This window comes from Erythrolamprus reginae, chromosome 5 (genome assembly GCF_031021105.1).
Source record: "Erythrolamprus reginae isolate rEryReg1 chromosome 5, rEryReg1.hap1, whole genome shotgun sequence".
Classification (NCBI taxonomy): domain Eukaryota; kingdom Metazoa; phylum Chordata; class Lepidosauria; order Squamata; family Dipsadidae; genus Erythrolamprus; species Erythrolamprus reginae.
Window position 1 is genome coordinate 9,342,457 of NC_091954.1, and position 19,345 is coordinate 9,361,801.

The 19,345-nt window shown below is 43.9% G+C and overlaps 1 protein-coding gene across 2 annotated transcripts in view; it reads left to right on the forward strand.

The window, feature by feature from the left end:
• The window catches only part of WAPL (WAPL cohesin release factor), a 77,590-nt gene extending 58,475 nt beyond the window's left edge, over positions 1-19,115 (forward strand). For both annotated transcript variants that reach the window (XM_070752056.1, XM_070752055.1), the window contains 7 exons: positions 52-227; positions 2,746-2,861; positions 4,725-4,886; positions 9,267-9,474; positions 11,668-11,756; positions 14,259-14,354; positions 16,568-19,115. In XM_070752056.1, the coding sequence (XP_070608157.1) occupies positions 52-227; positions 2,746-2,861; positions 4,725-4,886; positions 9,267-9,474; positions 11,668-11,756; positions 14,259-14,354; positions 16,568-16,633 (913 nt within the window). In that variant the 3' untranslated portion in view covers positions 16,634-19,115. The remainder of the gene's footprint in view (positions 1-51; positions 228-2,745; positions 2,862-4,724; positions 4,887-9,266; positions 9,475-11,667; positions 11,757-14,258; positions 14,355-16,567) is intronic.
• The last annotated feature ends 230 nt before the right edge of the window (positions 19,116-19,345 follow it).

Consider the following 19,345-nt stretch of genomic DNA (forward strand, 5'->3'; position numbering starts at 1 on the left):
GAGATGCAGGGATAATTTGGGCCGTGCCTTCTCGACTTCTTAATCTTTCAGAGCATTACAGCATTGTGAAGAGCTAATCCAGAGATACAACCGAGCTGAAGACACCATCTGTCTTGCAGACAGTAAGCCACTGCCTTACCAGAATGTAACGAACCACGTGGGCAAGGCAGTAGAAGACTGTATGAGAGCCATCATCGGTGTCTTGCTCAATTTGACTAACGATAATGGTAAGTAACTCATTGGTGTAATCAGAGCATTGAAAGGGGCAACTGGTGGTGAGGACAGCTGGTTCTCTCTAGAGAAAGTGTCCTTAGCACATCGCTTGAATGGCAGTAGTATTTGTGGGAGAGGGGTTTGCTGGGTGAAGTGATGTAAAGTAACCCATGAAAGTTGATTCTTTGTGGATCAGTAGGTGAAATGCCATTAAAGCATCAGAGGAAGAGATTAAAAATTAGACAATAGCCTGTCTGGGTTGAATGTGAGGTGGTCTCTCACTTGAAGGTCCTTCTATCCGTGTCTTCTATTCAGCTTCGCCCATTTGTCTGCGGAGAGGGGCGGCATACAAATCCAATAAATAATAATAATAATTTGGTACAGGCAACGCTTTTTATCACAAAAATAAAATCTAGTTTGTAGTTTTGGGACAGTGGACGCTCTGAAGAAGAACTGATGTCTTGTTGAGAGCAAAGTCTTCAAAGTACTGTGTTCAGTTCTGGAGACCTCCCCTACAAAAAGATATTGACAAAATTGAACGGGTCCAAAGACGGGCTACAAGAATGGTGGAAGGTCTTAAGCATAAAACGTATCAGGAAAGACTTCATGAACTCAATCTGTATAGTCTGGAGGACAGAAGGAAAAGGGGGGACATGATCGAAACATTTAAATATGTTAAAGGGTTAAATAAGGTTCAGGAGGGAAGTGTTTTTAATAGGAAAGTGAACACAAGGACAAGGGGACACAATCTGAAGTTAGTTGGGGGAATGATCAAAGGCAACGTGAGAAAATATCATTTTACTGAAAGAGTAGTAGATCCTTGGAACAAACTTCCAGCAGACGTGGTAGATAAATCCACAGTAACTGAATTTAAACATGCCTGGGATAAACATATATCCATTTTTAGATAAAATACAGGAAATAGTATAAGGGCAGACTAGATGGACCATGAGGTCTTTTTCTGCCGTCAGTCTTCTATGTTTCTATGTTTCTATCTGGAGGGATGAAATGGACAATGAGTGACATTTATTTGTTAGATTTTTGCCCCAACTTTATTAGTAAAAAAAAGTCATGGTGACACGGTGGTTAGAATGCAATACTGCAAGAAAACTCACTGCTCACTCCAGGAGTTTGATTCTGAAAGGCTCAAGGTTCACTCAGCCTTTCATCCTTCCGAGGTCGATGAAAATAGGGACCCAGATTGTTGGGGGCAACAGGGTGACTCTGTAAACCACTTAGAGAGGGTTGTAAAAGAAGCGGTATATAAGTCTAAATTCTTATACTATTGGTGATTGAAGGAGGCAAACATACATAATACTCCGCCTTCTGCTGCACGAATCCCAGCGGCCGATTAGGTCCCACAGAGTTGGCCTTCTCCGGGTCCCGTCGATTAAACAATGTCGTCTGGCGGGACCCAGGGGAAGAGCCTTATCTGTGGCGGCCCCGACCCTCTGGAACCAAATCCCCCCAGAGAGTAGGACTGCCGCCACCCTCCTCGCCTTTTGTAAGCTATTAAAAACTCATCTTTGCTGCCAGGCATGGGGAAACTAACACACACCCCAATGATCAAGGTTGGTGTATGGTTTGATTGGTTTTGTGATTATTTTATTTTATTATAATGGTTTTAAATTGTATTCTAAAATTGTATTTGTACGCTGTTTATGTTGTGAGCCGCCCAGAGTCCTCGGAGAGGGGCGGCATACAAATCTAATAAATAATAATAATAATAATCAGAGTCCCCTTTTCCATTTATAGGGGGCTGTTATAGGGAATAATAATAATAATAATAATAATAATATTATTATTATTATTATTATTATTATTATTATTATTATTATTATTCCCTATAACAGCCCCGTATAAATGAAAAACGGACTCTGATTATTATTATTGTTATTGTTATTATTATTCCCTATAGCAGCGCCCTATAAATGAAAAAGGGACTCTGATTGTTATTGTTGTTGTTGTTATTATTATTATTATTATTATTCCCTATAACAGCCCCCTATAACTGAAAAAAGGGACTCTGATTATTATTATTATTATTATTATTATTATTATTATTATTCCCTATAACAGCCCCCTATAAATGAAAAAAGGGACTCTGATTATTATTATTATTATTATTATTATTATTATTATTATTATTATTATTCCCTATAACAGCCCCCTATAAATGAAAAAGGGACTCTGATTGTTATTGTTGTTGTTGTTGTTGTTATTATTATTATTATTATTATTATTATTATTATTCCCTATAACAGCCCCCTATAACTGAAAAAAGGGACTATGATGATGATGATGATGATGATGATGATTATTATTATTATTATTATTATTATTATTATTATTATTATTCCCTATAACAGCCCCCTATAAATGAAAAAAGGGGCTCTGATAACAACAAGCCACCCTGAGTCCTTCAGGATTGGGCGGCACACAAATCAAATTAATAAACAAATTAACAAACGTAGGAATGTTTCTGATTATAAAACAGGCCCATCCGTTTCTCTCCACTTTTAATGTTTGCAGAGTGGGGCAGCACCAAGACCGGGGAGCAAGACGGACTCATTGGCACCGCTCTGAACTGTGTGCTTCAGGTTCCAAAATTCCTACCTCAAGAACAGAGATTTGATATTCGGGTTCTGGTAAGTAAAAAAACCCTCTCATCACCACCCATGTGCATTTGGAAAATAAATGAATAAAATGTTTGTGTGGTTGGGTGCATGATAGAGATCTGAAAGGCGACTTTTTTTTCCTCTTTTTAACATTCTGCTGAGGCCACTTTGATCCCATCCTGTATGGAAATATTTTCATAGCCTTTGCTGGCTTTTTGCCTTCAGTGCAGGAAAAGGTTCTGGGTTTAACTTTCAAACTGCTGGGAGGCTTGTGAGCCATTCATCTGCAAAGCAGAAGAGCAATTTTCATTGATACATACATTTATAAATTTATAATGTGAATTCAGTAGGCAAGAATACCAAGATGTACATCTACCTGTCAGAAAACCCCTTGCAACAAAGCCCTTCACTCCTCCAATGGAAACAGAATATCCTATGAAAATAGACTAACAATCCTGGGCCTAGAAAGCCTAGAACTACGGCGCCTAAAACATGATTTGAGTATTGCCCACAAGATCATATGCTGCAACGTCCTACCGGTCAAGGACTCCTTCAGCTTCAACCGCAACAACACAAGAGCACGCAACAGATTCAAACTTAATACGAACCGCTCCAAACTTGACTGTAAAAAATATAGAATAGAATAGAATTTTTATTGGCCAAGTGTGATTGGACACACAAGGAATTTGTCTTGGTGCAGATGCTCAGCGTACATAAAATAAAATATACATTTGTCAAGAATCATGTGGTACAACACTTAATGATTGTCATAGGAGTCAAATAAGCAATGAAGAAGCAATATTAATAAAAATCTTAGGATATAAGCAACAAGTTACAGTCATACAGTCAACATGGGAGGAAATGGATGATAGGAATGATGAGAAAAACTAGTAGAATAGAAGTGCAGATTTAGTAGAAAGTCTGACAGTGTTGAGGGAATTATTTGTTTAGTAGAGTGATGGCGTTCGGAAAAAAACTGTTCTTGTGTCTAGTTGTCTTGGTGTGCAGTGCTCTGTAGTGACGTTTTGAGGGTAGGAGTTGAAACAATTTGTGTCCATGATGTGAGGGGTCAGTAAATATTTTCCCCGCCCTCTTTTTGACTCGTGCAGTATATAGGTCCTCAATGGAAGGAAGATTGGCAGTAATTGTTTTTTCTGCAATTCTGATTATCCTCTGAAGTCTGTGTCGGTCCTGTTGGGTTGCAGCACCAAACCAGACAGTGATAGAGGTGCAGATGACAGACTCAATGATTCCTCTGTAGAACTGGATCAGCAGCTCCTTGGGCAGTTTGAGCTTCCTGAGCTGGCGCAGAAAGAAGATTCTTTGTTGTGCTTTTTTGATGATGTTTTTGATGTTAGGTGACCATTTTAGGTCTTGAGATATGATAGAACCTAGAAATTTGAAGGTCTCTACTGTTGATACTGTGTTGTCTAGTATTGTGAGAGGTGGGAGGGTGGAAGGGTTTCTCCTAAAGTCTGATTTCAACAATAGAGTTATCGAAGCGTGGAACTCATTGCCGGACTCAATTGTGTCAACCCCTAACCCCCAACACTTCTCCCTTAGACTCTCCACGATTGACCTCTCCAGGTTCCTAAGAGGCCAGTAAGGGGCGTACATAAGTGCACTGATGTGCCTTTCGTCCCCTGTCCAATTGTCTTTCCTATCTTTCACCTATCATATATATTCTCTTTCTTTCATATATCCTCTCCTCTAAGTTCACTTTTACCCTTATATATATTACCACATGTCTATTTTTCTTCTTATGTATTTGTGTATTGGACAAATGAATAAATAAATAAATAAACATTTGAACAGTCAATGTCTAAGTTAGGAATAACAAGGCACTTTTTAAAATTCTGCTTCCCTCTTTTTTCCCTCCCTTTTAATCTTAAGGGTTTGGGTCTTTTGATCAATCTGGTTGAATACAGCGCAAGGAACAGACATTGCCTTGTGAATATGGAAACATCGTGTTCCTTCGATGCCTTCTGCGTGGGAGAGTCTGATGAGAGCCTATGCATATCTGGGGAAATGGCAGCTGTTCAGGCCCTAGTGCAGGTGAGTCCATCTGGGAGGAAACAGGGCCGGAAAAGGCGGGGAGAAGCCTCCACGGGGCCTCTCTAGGAATCTCCTGGGAGGAAACGGGGCCGGAAAAGGTGGAGAGAAGCCTCCGTGGGGCCTCTCTAGGAATCTCCTGGGAGGAAACGGGGCCGGAAAAGGTGGAGAGAAGCCTCCGTGGGGCCTCTCTAGGAATCTCCTGGGAGGAAACGGGGCCGGAAAAGGTGGAGAGAAGCCTCTATGGGGCCTCTCTAGGAATCTCCTGGGAGGAAACGGGGCCGGAAAAGGTGGAGAGAAGCCTCCGTGGGGCCTCTCTAGGAATCTCCTGGGAGGAAACAGGGCCGGAAAAGGCGGGGAGAAGCCTCTATGGGGCCTCTCTAGGAATCTCCTTGGAGGAAACAGGGCTGGAAAAGGCAGGGAGAAACCTCAGTGGGGCCTCTCTAGGAATCTCCTGGGAGGAAACGGGGCCGGAAAAGGTGAAGAGAAGCCTCCATGGGGCCTCTCTAGGAATCTCCTGGGAGGAAACGGGGCTGGAAAAGGTGGAGAGAAGCCTCCATGGGGCCTCTCTAGGAATCTCCTGGGAGGAAACAGGGCCTCCACCGTCCCTGTGGCACGCATTATTTACTTTTACATTGATTCCTATGGGAAAAATTGCTTCTTCTTACAAACTTTTCTACTTAAGAACCTGGTCATGGAATGAATTAAGTTCGTAAGTAGAGGCACCACTGCATTTTGCTTCTCATCCAAGAAGCTTCCTCAGTTCTTCCTCTTCAAAGCTGAAGAAGTTTCTTGGATGGGAAACGAGACGTCTTCAACGTCCAGTTGCCTCTTTGGGACAAACCTGCCTTAATAATAATAATAATAATAATAATAATAATAATAATAATAATAATAATAATAATAATAATAATAATAATAATAATTTATTAGATTTGTATGCCGCCCCTTTCCGAAGAGTCGGGGCGGCTCACAACAACGATAAAAACAATATTATAATGGCACAAATCTAATATTAAAAAAACCCTAAAACCCTTATCATAATTAAAAACCAAACAGCACATACATACCAAACATAAATTATAATAAGCCTGGGGGAAAAGGTGTCTCAAATCCCCCATGCCTGGCAGTATAGGTGGGTCTTAAGTTGTTTACGGAAGACAAGGAGGGTGGGAGAAGTTCTAATCTCCGGGGGGGGGGAGTTGATTCCAGAGGGCTGGGGCCGCCACAGAGAAGGCTCTTCTCCTGGGGTCCGCCAGACGACATTGTTTAGTCGACGGGACCCGGAGAAGGCCAACTCTGTGGGACCTTATCGGCCGCTGGGATTCGTGCGGTAGCAGGAGGTTCCGGAGGTACTCTGGTCCAATGCCATGTAGGGTCTCGCATGGGCCAGATACATTTTTCTTAAAAGTAAAAACTGTGGAGAGTTGGAGGATGGTTCATGTACTGCCCTGCCAGAAATAAAAGCTGGGATGATCCCCTCCTGGTGTCTCTGCCTTCTGGGAGGAGTAGGGCCTTCCGTGGGGATCTCCATTTTGGGATCAGGCTGCTGCTGCTGCTGTTCCTACTTCGTTTTGCCGATCTCAGCAGAAACAGCGCTGGCGAGAGGCAGGAAGGCTGTCAGCCGACTCGAGCCTGAAGGTGAAGAACACGTATAACCTGCTCTGCTGGCGTAGCCCATCAATTGTAGACTTGCCAGGGAAGCCAAAGTGCCATCTCAGCAGAACGTGACGATTTCTTTCCATTTATTTCAACGAAAGTTCTCTGGCTGTCCCTATGTTGGTTATGACCTTTAAAGCCCTTCATGGCACTGGACCAGAATATCTCCGAGACCGCCTGTTGCCGCACGAATCCCAGCGACCAATTAGGTCCCACAGAGTGGGCCTTCTCCGGGTCCCGTCAATTAAACAATGTCAGTTGGCGGGCCCCAGTGGAAGAGCCTTCTCTGTGGCGGCCCCGGCCCTCTGGAACCAACTCCCCCCGGAGATTAGAACTGCCCCTACCCTCCTTGCCTTTCGTAAGCTCCTTAAGACCCACCTTTGTCGTCAGGCATGGGGGAACTGAGACATCTCCCCCGGGCATATACAATTTATGAATGGTATGTTTGTATGTATGTGTGTTTAGAAAATGGGGTCTTTTAAATTTTTTTAAATAGTAATTTAGATTTGTTGTAAATTGTTTTCACTTTGTTGTGAGCCGCCCCGAGTCTGTGGAGAGGGGCAGCATACAAATCTAATAAATGATTGAATGAATGAATTAATTAATGACAAAGAAAGGCTGATAAGGGCATGTCACACCGGATCGGGGACCGGTTGAAATGCTCTGGGTTCGGTCGTGCCTATTGATCATCGGAGAGCTGGTCGCGAAGGGAGGGTGAGGCTGCCATTTGGGTTATTTTATCCTTGGAACACGCGCAAAGCGTTCTGTGCGTGCGCAGAGGGTAAAAAAATCCACATGGCGGAATCTGGGCAGATGGGTGGAGCTCTCTGATGACCGACGGGCATGAGCAAGCCCCCCTCTCCCCCTGGGATGAGGTCCAGCCTTTTGAAGAGTTAAACGACAGGAACCAGGCATCCATAGCAGGACACAATTCAACATTGAATCCCTTGCCTGAAATTATCATCCCCTCAAATTGCACAGGAGAGAGAATATAGCAAGTCATTGAAAACCATCGCTCTGCTGTCCAAATACAATGGAATGCCTCTACTCACGAACTTTTCTAGATGAGAACCAGGTGTTCAATATTTTTTTTGCCTCTTTACAAGCCCGAGCCTCCGAAACTGTAACTGGAAAAGGCAGGGAGAAGCCTCCGTGGGGCCTCTCTAGGAATCTCCTGGGAGGAAACAGGGCCAGAAAAGGCAGGGAGAAGCCTCTGTGGGGCCTCTCTAGGAATCTCCTGGGAGGAAACAGGGCCAGAAAAAGCAGGGAGAAGCCTCTGTGGGGCCTCTCTAGGAATCTCCTGGGAGGAAACAGGGCCAGAAAAGGCAGGGAGAAGCCTCCGTGGGGCCTCTCTAGGAATCTCCTGGGAGGAAACAGGGCCAGAAAAGGCAGGGAGAAGCCTCTGTGGGGCCTCTCTAGGAATCTCCTGGGAGGAAACAGGGCTGGAAAAGGTGGAGAGAAGCCTCTGTGGGGTCTCTCTAGGAATCTCCTGGAAGGAAAGAGGGCCAGAAAAAGCAGGGAGAAGCCTCTGTGGGGCCTCCCTAGGAATCTCCTGGGAGGAAACAGGGCCGGAAAAGGTGGGGAGAAGCCTCCGTGGGGCCTCCCTAGGAATCTCCTGGGAGGAAACAGGGCCTCCACCTTCCTTGTGGTTTCCCCAGTCGCACACATTATTTGCCTAGGCCTCCCTAGGAATCTCCTGGGAGGAAACAGGGCCGGAAAAGGTGGGGAGAAGCCTCCATGGGGCCTCTCTAGGAATCTCCTGGAAGGAAACAGGGCCTCCACCCTCCGTGTGGCACGCATTATTTGCTTTTACATTGATTCCTATGGGAAAAATTGCTTCTTCTTACAAACTTTTCTACTTAAGAACCACACGTCCCTTTTTCACCAAAAACATGGCCTGTTTTTCACAAAACCAGGATGTGTAAAGGGTTTGGGAGACCCCCAGAGTGCTCCATGGCTGGGAAGGACCAAAACATGACATGGGGGTGTTGGGAGGCAAAAGCAGCCCTTTTTATTTATATTTATTTATTTATTTATTGGATTTGTATGCTGCCCCTCTCTGCGGACTCAGGGTGGCTAACAACATCAATAAAACATTATATAACAAAATCCAATACTAAAAACAGATAAAAACCCATTATATAAAAAACCAATCGTACATACAGACATACCATGCATAAAATTGTAAAGGCCTGGGGGGAAGTGTATCTCAGTTCCCCCATGCCTGGTGGCAGAGGTGGGTTTTAAGCAGCTTTCGAAAGGCAAGGAGGGTGGGGGCAATTCTAATCTCTGGGGGGAGTTGGTTCCAGAGGGCCGGGGCCGCCACAGAGAAGGCTCTTCTCCTGGGTCCCGCCAAGCGACATTGTTTGGTTGACGGGACCCGGAGAAGACCCACTCTGTGGGACCTAACTGGTTGCTGGGATTCGTGCAGCAGAAGGCGGTCCCTGAGATAGTCTGGTCCGGTGCCATGAAGGGCTTTACAAGTCATAACCAACACTTTGAATTTTTGTCCTCCCAAGCCCCCGGCAGCACTCTGCAGGCCTCCCGTGCCCTGTTTTTGGCCTCCCAAACCTCCCACACATCGTGTTTCTGCCCTCCTCAGCCCCCAAGAGCACATTTACACTGAGTAAAAAGGGGGGCGGCTGAGACATGGGGCAGTGCTGGTGAGCTTCTGTAGTGCGGTTGACTTTCCGACTCAACCATGGTTGTGTTTTTGTCTCTCAGTTGTTCCTGGAGAGAGAGAGAGCCGCCCAATTGGCCGAGAGCCAGACCGACGAGCTGATTAAAGAGGTTCCCACCGCACAGCACGACCAGAGTGGGGAGTGGCAGGAGACTAGTGGGGAGATTCAGTGGGTCTCCACGGAAAAGCCAGAAAACGCCGAGGAGAAAGAGAAGAAAGAAGAAGAAGAAGAAGAGCTGGACCTTAATAAAGGTGGGTGGCAGGGGCTGGACAAGAGGGGATTGAAAGAAGCCAGGGTAGCGTGCGGTTCTTGTCTGCCCTGGCTATCTTCTCATTGTGTGAAAAAAATCTCTTTCCTGGAAATCTTTGTTTCTGACACTATTGGAAAGAGTTTGGTGGCCCCTTTTCTCACCAATAAATTTTGTTATGAGGTATAAAAGCCTTTGTCAGTAGTACTAATATTTATTTATTTCCCCATTCGATTTTTATGCCGCCCTTCTCCTTAGACTCAGGGCGGCTTACAGCATGTTAGCAACAGCACTTTTTAACAGAGCCAGCATATTGCCCCCACAATCCGGGTCCTCATTTACCCACCTCGGAAGGATGGGAGGCTGAGTCATCCTTGAGCCGGTGATGAGATTTGAACTGCTGACCTGTAGATCTACAATCAGCTTCAGTGGCCTATAGTACAGCACTCTACCTGCTGCGCCACCCTGGCTCGACTTTATTTTTAAAATAATCTTTATTGAATATATACTGTAAAAGACAATACAACACTATCTATCTATCTATCTATCTATCTATCTATCTATCTATCTATCTATCTATCTATCTATCTATCTATCTATCTACAGTATCTATCTATCTCTATCTATCTATCTATCTATCTATCTATCTATCTATCTATCTATCTATCTATCTATCTACAGTATCTATCTATCTACAGTATCTATCTCTATCTATCTATCTATCAGATCTATCTATCTCTATATCTATCTATCTTTCTTCTATCTATCTATCTATCTATCTATCTATCTATCTATCTATCTATATCTATCTATCTATCTATCTATCTATCACTCTATCATCTATCTATCATCTATCTATCTATCTATCTATCACTCTATCACTCTATCATCTATCTATCATCTATCTATATATCTATCTATCTATCTATCTATCTATCTATCTATCTATCTATTTATTAGATTTGTATACCACCCCTCTCCGTAGACTATACAACAAAAAGTAAATAAAAGAGAAAAGGAAATAAAAGAGAAAAGGAAAGAAAAGAGAAAAAGAAAGAAATAGACAAGGACAAGATAGATCCCATTTACAAATAGTGTAAGTGCTAGGAAAGATCGTCATTTTAGATAGCACATAAATAGTTTTTCCTCATTTGTTATGTCACCATTTGCAATTTAAAGCTCAGTTTATTCCAGGTAACTTTGGGTGTGTGTAAACGTATGTGCATCTATTGGATTTTTATTTTTTTTAAAAAAGCGTAAACAACTATGTCAACTATCCAGTTGACTTTCGTTTGTATGTGACCTAAAGTTAAGTTTTCTAAAATGGTGCTAATATTTATTTATTTGATTTGATTTTATTTTATTTTATTTGATTTGATTTGTATGCCGCCCCTCTCCGTAGACTTGGGGCGGCTAACAACAACAATAAAAACAACATGTAAATCCAATACTACAGCAACTAAAAAACCCTTATTTTAAAACCAATCATACCTACAAGCAAACATACCATGCATAAATTGTAAAGGCCTAGGGGGAAAGAGTATCTCAGTTCCCCCATGCCTGACGGCAGAGGTGGGTTTTAAGGAGCTTACGAAAGGCGAGGAGGATAGGGGCAATTCTAATCTCCGGGGGGAGTTGGTTCCAGAGGGCCGGGGCCACCACAGAGAAGGCTCTTCTCCTGGGCCCCGCCAAACAACATTGTTAGTTGGAAGAGGAGATGCCAGAGCCCTTGGGGTTTTTGGCTCCCATGGACTGACAGAGCTCTCCTCCAGCAGCAACGTTGTGTCTTGTTTGTATCCAGTATCCTGGTTTCTTTTACATTCTATTTCTTTTCCTTCCCTCACTCCTTCATACTAATTTTTGCAATATTTTCCTCAACGTCCATTAGCTCACACCTAACTGCAACTAATTTGATCGGTGTGGGTTTTCTGAGTGCCAAATAGGTCTGTTGAACCTCATAATGTTATTTATTGAAGGAAAGAATGGATTAACGATTGTCCTTTGGGTCAGGATTGCGTTCCGGTAAATCAGGAGTTCAGCCAGTGAGTTCAGAGTCGGGCTGATTGGGGAGAAACTGCTGTTTGGTCACTCTTTGGGACTGCTCAGTATTTCTCCGTGGCGGTGGTGGGGAACCAGGGAAGTTTGTGTAGAACGCAAAATGAGCATATTGGTATAAAACCTTCTTGTTTATTTACAGCCCTTCAACATGCCGGAAAGCACATGGAAGACTGCATTGTGGCCTCTTACACAGCACTGCTGCTGGGTTGCCTCTGCCAGGAGAGTCCAGTAAGGAAATTCACCACTACAATAACCCTTAGATGGCTATAAGGAGTGGATTGGCTTGAAGCAGAGAAGGGGGTTATGTACAGTGGTCCCCCCAGTTTCGCGCTCTCGATCATTGCTAATCGCTTTATCGCGATTTTTCCACCCGGAAGTAAAAACACCATCTGCGCATGCACGCCCCTTTTATCTATGGCCACGCATGCGTAGATGGTGGAGTTTGCGTTCCCCGGGCAGATCAGCTGCTGGGCGGCTTCCCTGGGTCTTCCCCCTCTTGCTGGCGGGAGGGCGAGCGGCGGGCATCAGCGAGGAGCCGGGGTTTCCCCTTTGCGTGGGCGGCCAGTAAGACCCCAGCGCCGCTTCCCAGCTGAGTCCCGAAGCCAAACGCGGAAGTTCGCCTTTGCCGTCTGGCTTCAGGACTCAGCTGCTGCAAGCGAGCAGCCGGGCGGGCGGGCGAACGGGCAAGCGGCAAGCGATCTTGGGGTTTCCCCGTTGCCTGGGCAACGGGGAAACCCCATCTTTGGCTCCTCGCTGCTGCCGCGCTGCGGAGCAGATCAGCTGTTGGGCGGCCGAAGGGGTCTTCTCCGCCGCCCACACGCAAACTCCACCATCTGCGCATGTGCGGCCATGGAAAACAGGACGCGCATGCGCAGATGGTGTTTTTACTTCCATGCCGCTACATCGCGAGTTTACGATTATCGCGCGGGGTCTTGGAACGGAACCCTCGCGATAATCGGGGGATCACTACACTGAAAACAGGGCTGGGATTCCGTAGGTAGAGAACAGCTTCCCAAAGTGGGCTTTTCTCCAAGGCTGGTTGTTGGCTGTGTTTATAGTCTAATAGCACTTCTAAAGTGTTTGCAAAACATGCTTGAGGCTGCCTCATGTTCTGTATCATTTGCTCTGGCTGCTGCTAATTTCTCCTCCTAGTCCAGTACATTCTGGGTGGTTATTGTCAAGAGTTTGTTGCAGAAAATTAAATCCAGAACACATACACAGTCAGGAAAGACTTCATGAACTCAATCTGTATAGTCTGGAGGACAGAAGAAAAAGGGGGGACATGATCGAAACATTTAAATATATTAAAGGGTTAAATAAGGTCCAGGAGGGAAGTGTTTTTAATAGGAAAGTGAACACAAGAACAAGGGGACACAATCTGAAGTTAGTTGGGGGAAAGATCAAAAGCAACGTGAGAAAATATTATTTCACTGAAAGAGTAGTAGATCCTTGGAACAAACTTCCAGCAGACGTGGTTGGTAAATCCACAGTCACTGAATTTAAACATGCCTGGGATAAACATATATCCATGCTAAGATAAAATACAGAAAATAGCATAAGGGCAGACTAGATGGACCATGAGGTCTTTTTTCTGCCGTCAGTCTTCTATGTTTCTATGTTTCTAGTGTGTTCAAACCAAGATCAACCTTGTTAACTCAAGGGCGAGTGGGAGGAGGTGGGGTTTTGTGTGTGTGGGTTTTTTGTGTGTGGGGTTTTTTTTTAGCACACGAACTGCATTTTTGAAAATTCTGCAGCTGCCCAAGGCCCCGTAATGTCATTTTTAAAAATTATTATTATTTATTAGATTTGTATGCCGCCCCTCTCCGAAGACTCGGGGCGTCATGGTAGCCAGTGAGCAGGGCTAAATGTGTTTGGGCAGGGGGAATGTGTTCGGGCTCCGAAATCTTGTCCGTGGCAGGCTGGGATTCCCATCCCAAGCAAATGAGGGAATAAAATACTTGACGTTACGTCTGGGTTCCGACGTTACGTCTGGGTTCCTTAGTCTGACACAACAAACGCACTCTGCTGTTTGAACAGGGCTTTTCTCTGGCGAGCGCAGTCTCCACTGGAATGATGCTTAGTCAGTGGGATCATTCATTGCCAGAGAAAAGGTTTGGGAAAGGCTTCATAGCTCTTACTACACTGCTCAAAAAAATAAATAAACGGAACCCTCAAAGAACACATCCTAGATCTGGATGAATGAAATATTCTCATTGAATACTTTGTTCTGTACAAAGTGGAATGTGCACAACAGCATGTGAAATTGCTTGTCAGTCAGTGTTGCTTCCTAAGTGGACAGTTTGATTTCACAGAAGTTTGACTTACTTGGAGTTATATTGTGTTGTTTAAGTGTCCCCTTTATTATTTTTGAGCAGTATACATCCTTATTTATTTTCTTATTTTCGCTGCCCACGGAAACAATGGAGGTGGAAAGGAGAACAGCCACAGCTGCTTTTTATCAAGAGTAGCGACAGCTCCCAAGCATTATTGAAATGCTAAGACTGGTGACAGGCGATTTGTATATGAAATGGGGACGGGGAGAATAGCCGCGATTGGCTGGGAAGCTTTATGGCATCCAGTTATTAAAAGTTATGTAGGTTGATATTTGGACACTGGTCCTGCGTTGAGGCGGTGTGGATCAATGTGCGAACGCTTATTTCTTCCATTTCTTTGCAAAACGTTTTTCCCGCAAGCTTGGAGACGTCCTGACACAAAATTTTATTTCCTTAGATCAATGTGACTACTGTAAGGACGTACTTACCCAACGGGGACTTCTCAATCATGACGGAAATGCTTAAAAAGTTTCTTAGTTTCATGAACCTCACAGTAAGTAGACCTTCAACAATTCTAATTATCCCTAGCCTGGCTAGCTTCCGTCGGCTCATTGGCTTTCTGTTTTTGCAGCATAAGGCTGGGTGGGTTTGTAGCTGATGTCGGCTAGTGATTCACCAACAAACCACATACCAGCAGTCGCTAAACAAAACTTTACTTAGCCACTGTTCTGTCGGGCTCTCTGGTAGACTCCTCCCAAAAATTCACAGGTACAAATTTCAGACACACACACGTTTGAAAATTCAAAACAATGTTCTTTATAAGGAAAATTCACTTAAACTGAGCCCTCTTTTGGGATAGCAAAGAGCACTGGTCTCCAAACAAACTGGTAATTTGTACAAGTCCCTTATCAGTTCTGAGATACTTAGCTTGCAGCTGTGAGGCAATTCACAGTCCTTCTTCTTTCACAAAGTGAAACACATTTTGCCCTGGTTTAGTTTCACAACAGGGAAAAATCAGCACACAAAAGGTCAAAGTCAGTAAAGCAGTCATGAAACACAACGATCAGATAATCCTCCACAATGGCCAAACCCACAGGCTGCTATTTATAGCAGCCTCACTAATGACCACAGCCCCACCCAACCACAGGTGGCCTCATTTTCTTTGATAATCATCTCTCAGTTGTTGTTGCCTATGCATCGCTCTCCGCATGCGTGGCTGTATCATTAACTCTTGTTCCGAATCCAAGGAGGAGCTAGAGAATTGAGCTGTCTGCCACACTATCCTCCTCCCTGTCACACATGTCTTCTTGATCAGAGGAGCCTTCATCAGCAGATTCCACCAGGGGCAAAACAGGTCTGCAGCATGTGGATGTCTCCCCCACATCCACAGTCCTTGGGGCAGGAGCTGGGCCAGAGCTAACCACAACAACCACCACACAAGGTTACAGTGGAACCAAAAAAAGTGAACTATGACCATTTTTCCACACAAATTGTTGCGACATCCCCATGGTCACGTGACCAAAACTCAGACGCTTAGTATTCTGACTCCTATTTATGTCAGTCACAGGGTCCTGGGATCATGTGATCACCATTTGAGACTTTCTGGCAAGCAAAATCAACGAGGAAGCCATATTCACTTAATGACCATGTAACTAATGTGACAATTGCCACTTAAGTGGGGCAAAATTCACTTAACAAATGTCTTGCGCAGGTTTTTTTCTGCCGTCAGACTTCTATGTTTCTATGTCAGGGAATTTCAAAATGCTTTCCCCCTGGACACCCTTCAGTAAGGCCTGAGCACATGTGCAGGATGGCCGTATGGGGGTTGTGCGCATATGTGGGGAGGGCATTTCATTACAGGTGTGGTCTATCGCTCACACACGCACCCTTTTAGCACCCGAGCCAAAAAAAGTTCGCCATCTCTGCGTTAGGGGAATAGATTATTCTGGAGAGATCGGGAACGTGGTGAGTTTCTTTCAACCGCCCCCTAAGAGGGCTTTTCTGGAAAGCAAGGAGCAAGAAGTATTACTTCCAGTACCCTACTAGGTCTTGGCCAGGCCGGCGCAGGTGGTCGGCAGAAAATCGAAACGGTCCGTCAAAAGGAAGATTAGATTAGATTTATTGGATTTATATGCCGCCCCTCCGCAGACTCGGGGCGGTTCACAACAATGGCAAAAACAGTACATAGTAACAAATCCAATATTTAGCAATCTAAATTACAGTTTTAGTTAAAAAATTCATAAAAGTCACCCCAATATATATAAAAAACAAGCACACAATCAATCAAACACCAAAACAACATGGGCAAGGGGGAGATGCTTCAGTTCCCCCATGCCTGACGACAGAGGTGGGTCTTAAGGAGTTTACAAAAGGCAAGGAGGGTGGGGGCAATCTTAATCTCAGGGGGGAGCTGGTTCCAGAGGGTCGGAGCCACCACAGAGAAGGCTCTTCCCCTGGGTCCCGCCAGCCGACATTGTTTAGTCAACGGGACCCAAAGAAGGCTGACTCTGTTGGACCTAACCGCTCGCTGGGATTCGTGCGGCAGAAGGCGGTCCCGAAGATATTCTGGTCCGGTGCCATGAAGGGCTTTATAGGTCATAACCAACACTTTGAATTGTGACCGGAAACTGATCGGCAACCAATGCAGACTGCGGAGTGTTGGAGTAATATGGGCATACTTAGAGAATCCCATAATTGCTTTTGCAGCTGCATTCTGCACGACCTGAAATCTTAACACTCATCCCTGTTTTTTGTCTCCTTCCTCAGTGTGCAGTTGGAACCACAGGCCAGAAGTCCATCTCCCGAGTGATTGATTACTTGGAACACTGCTAGTTACCCCTGGTCGGGCCACAGGCACTCGGAGGAGGAGGAGGCTTTTTCTTTTAGAAAAAGCAGAGGAGGTGGCGACCGACGTGCTCGGGGGGTTTGCGTCAAGAGCATTCCTCAAAGTCTCTTTTGGATTTTTAAGGCTACCTGATCTCCCCACCACACCTGGCATTTCCCGAAGGCCCGCTACCACTTCAATCTGCAAACGTATCAAAAAATGAAGAGAGGGGAGAGATCTGGGCACCGAGAGAACTCGCAATGTTTCCTAGTTAACTCAACACAGTATTTCCATGTATTTGGCAAAATTTTTAATCCACCCTCCTTATTTGTCTGGCTTTTTTGTGGCAACCTTCGAAGGGGGAAAAACAACCCGTAACGGCGGGTAAGGCGACTGCTGTTTCACTGTTGAGCTACTGTTCTTCTTTTCATGCCAGCCAGGGGCGAAGGCAGCTTTAGCTACTGAGGTATCGAGAGAGAAAAAAATAATAATTATTCAAATAAAAAAATGCTCTGGGCAGCAGCGTTAGCTCTCATTTGAGTTTAATTTGCTCTTGTTTTTGAAAGAGTTTATTCCAAAACGATTAAAAAAAAAAAAGACATAGATTTTTTAAAAAATACTTTTTGCGATCTTAAAACTACTGTCTATATTTAAAAATGTGTTGGAATCCAAAGAGGTTGAGGCTCGGATAGTTTATTTTTTATACTGCTTTGATTGAAAATTGGGTTGTCGGAAGCTACTTCTCAGTTTTTTGCAATTGTTGTGGCCTAAGTACTGTAAAACTGATGGACCGTATCACGTCAGAGCTCTCAAGAGAGGCATGCAGAAAGAAAAAAAATGTTCCCCTCCCCGGACGGTGTCTATATATTTTTTTAAAAACGCAGTGAAACATGCCCTGCTAAAGGTTAGTGTGAAACCATGTTCAACCCAGGGTAGTTTACACTTTGGAATAAGCAAAAACTTCTTAAATGCTGTCAGTTTGTTTCAAAGAAACATGGAGCGAAACCATCCGCCGGACAAATCTTTCCAGTTAAGGTAAATCTTTCTATAAGTTTTGAGTTTCGAGCAGGTAAACGCATACAATACAAAGCCTTAAAAATAGCTGAATATAGCAAAAAAATTTGTTCAGTGTAGAGTCTAGTTCACAGCAAAGGATTGTGTTGAGACTTTTGTGGAACAAAGATCCCTGCAAAATACTTCTTCTTTTCGTTGTTTGTTTCATTCCGTTGTTTTTTTGAACATTAGGGACTCTCTTGCACTCATCGATCGTCCTGATGGAATTGCTCCTGATTTTTATTAAGCTGGTCTTGAATCTTCACAAAAGGTTTCTCGGGGGGGCACGTGCGTCTCCAACATTTTTTCACATTTACCTGTGTTGGGTAGTTGCATCATCTTACTTTGAATTTGTAAAACTTGAAGCCATAAAAATAAAATAAAAAAATTAAGTTCTATGTATAATGAGGGAAAGGAGAAATAACAGAAAATCTAACCTGCTTTTTAGATCTTGTTATCTCCATGTATAAAATGACAAAAATGTGCTTTTGTATCAGTGCAAGCTGTACATTTTTTTTACACACAGTGGCTGCCTTCTATGTCTTCCTATTTTTGATAATGCAGATTGTTGGGAATTCAGTACGGAAGTAAGTGATTAGAAACAAAAGCTTATCCTCTTTTTTTTTAAAACAAAAAATAATGTTCTCACCACTTATAAGGAAACCAGGCACCCACCCCCCCCCCTGCAGTACCAGTGTAACTTAGAAAAGACAGCTGAGGCTATGTGTTTGCCCTTGGGTGAAGGACAAGGGAAGAACCCATCGAATAAAGCTGAACTTGTAAATTATTTTTTTTGCGATGCAGGATTTTTCTGGATATATTTTTCGGCCTTTTTAGTTTGTAGAGCAAACGGCTTCCAGTTTTGAGTTGGATTTCATGTAGCTTTTAAGTTAGGCCTTTTGTGTGTGTGGCGAAGGACTAATTAGATGCAAATCTGGGGGGATCAGGACCCACCGTTCTCTGTTACACTGGTAAATGACCTGAATGGGAATTGATTAAAGTCTTGTGTTGACAGTTTTTAATTAACAAGCACTGAATGGATGCAGATGGTGTGATGAGGGGTGGGGGGGATATAAGGGTCAGGGGGAACGCCCCCAGGTGGAGCTGCAGTCTATTTTCTTGTTTAAAACCCTCATCAAACTGCATTTCAATGGGTACTTGAGGCCAACCTTCAAATTGAAAAGTTTTAAAACAAAACCTTTTTCTTTCCCCCCACTGTAAATATATGTGTAAATAAGCGCAATTGGAAACTAGAACCGTAGAGTACTTTTCTGAATCCAATCCTATTTTTATTTTATACAGTATTTCTCAGCTGTGATCTTTGGAGCAAAAAGCCAACGGCAGGAATAATAGTTTGTACCAGTTTCATGAAGTATGTCTTTTGGTTTTTGTAAATAATTTTAACTCGAATAAAAATTGCTACTTTCAATACATAAACCCACACGTAGTGAGCACGGTTTCTTGATACTGGAAATTCCTAACCTGCCACGTTTCAACCTGAAAGAGAGAGTCGCATGGGTGCCACCTGGATTTTCTTTAGTTTTCATGTGCGAAATAGGCGCCATGCTACGTATGGTGGTTTCTTCCCTTAGGCTAAAGCAGTGTTTCTCAATGATTTTCTGCTACGCCCACCACCACCCCGGAAGAAATAAACATTTTGCTCACCC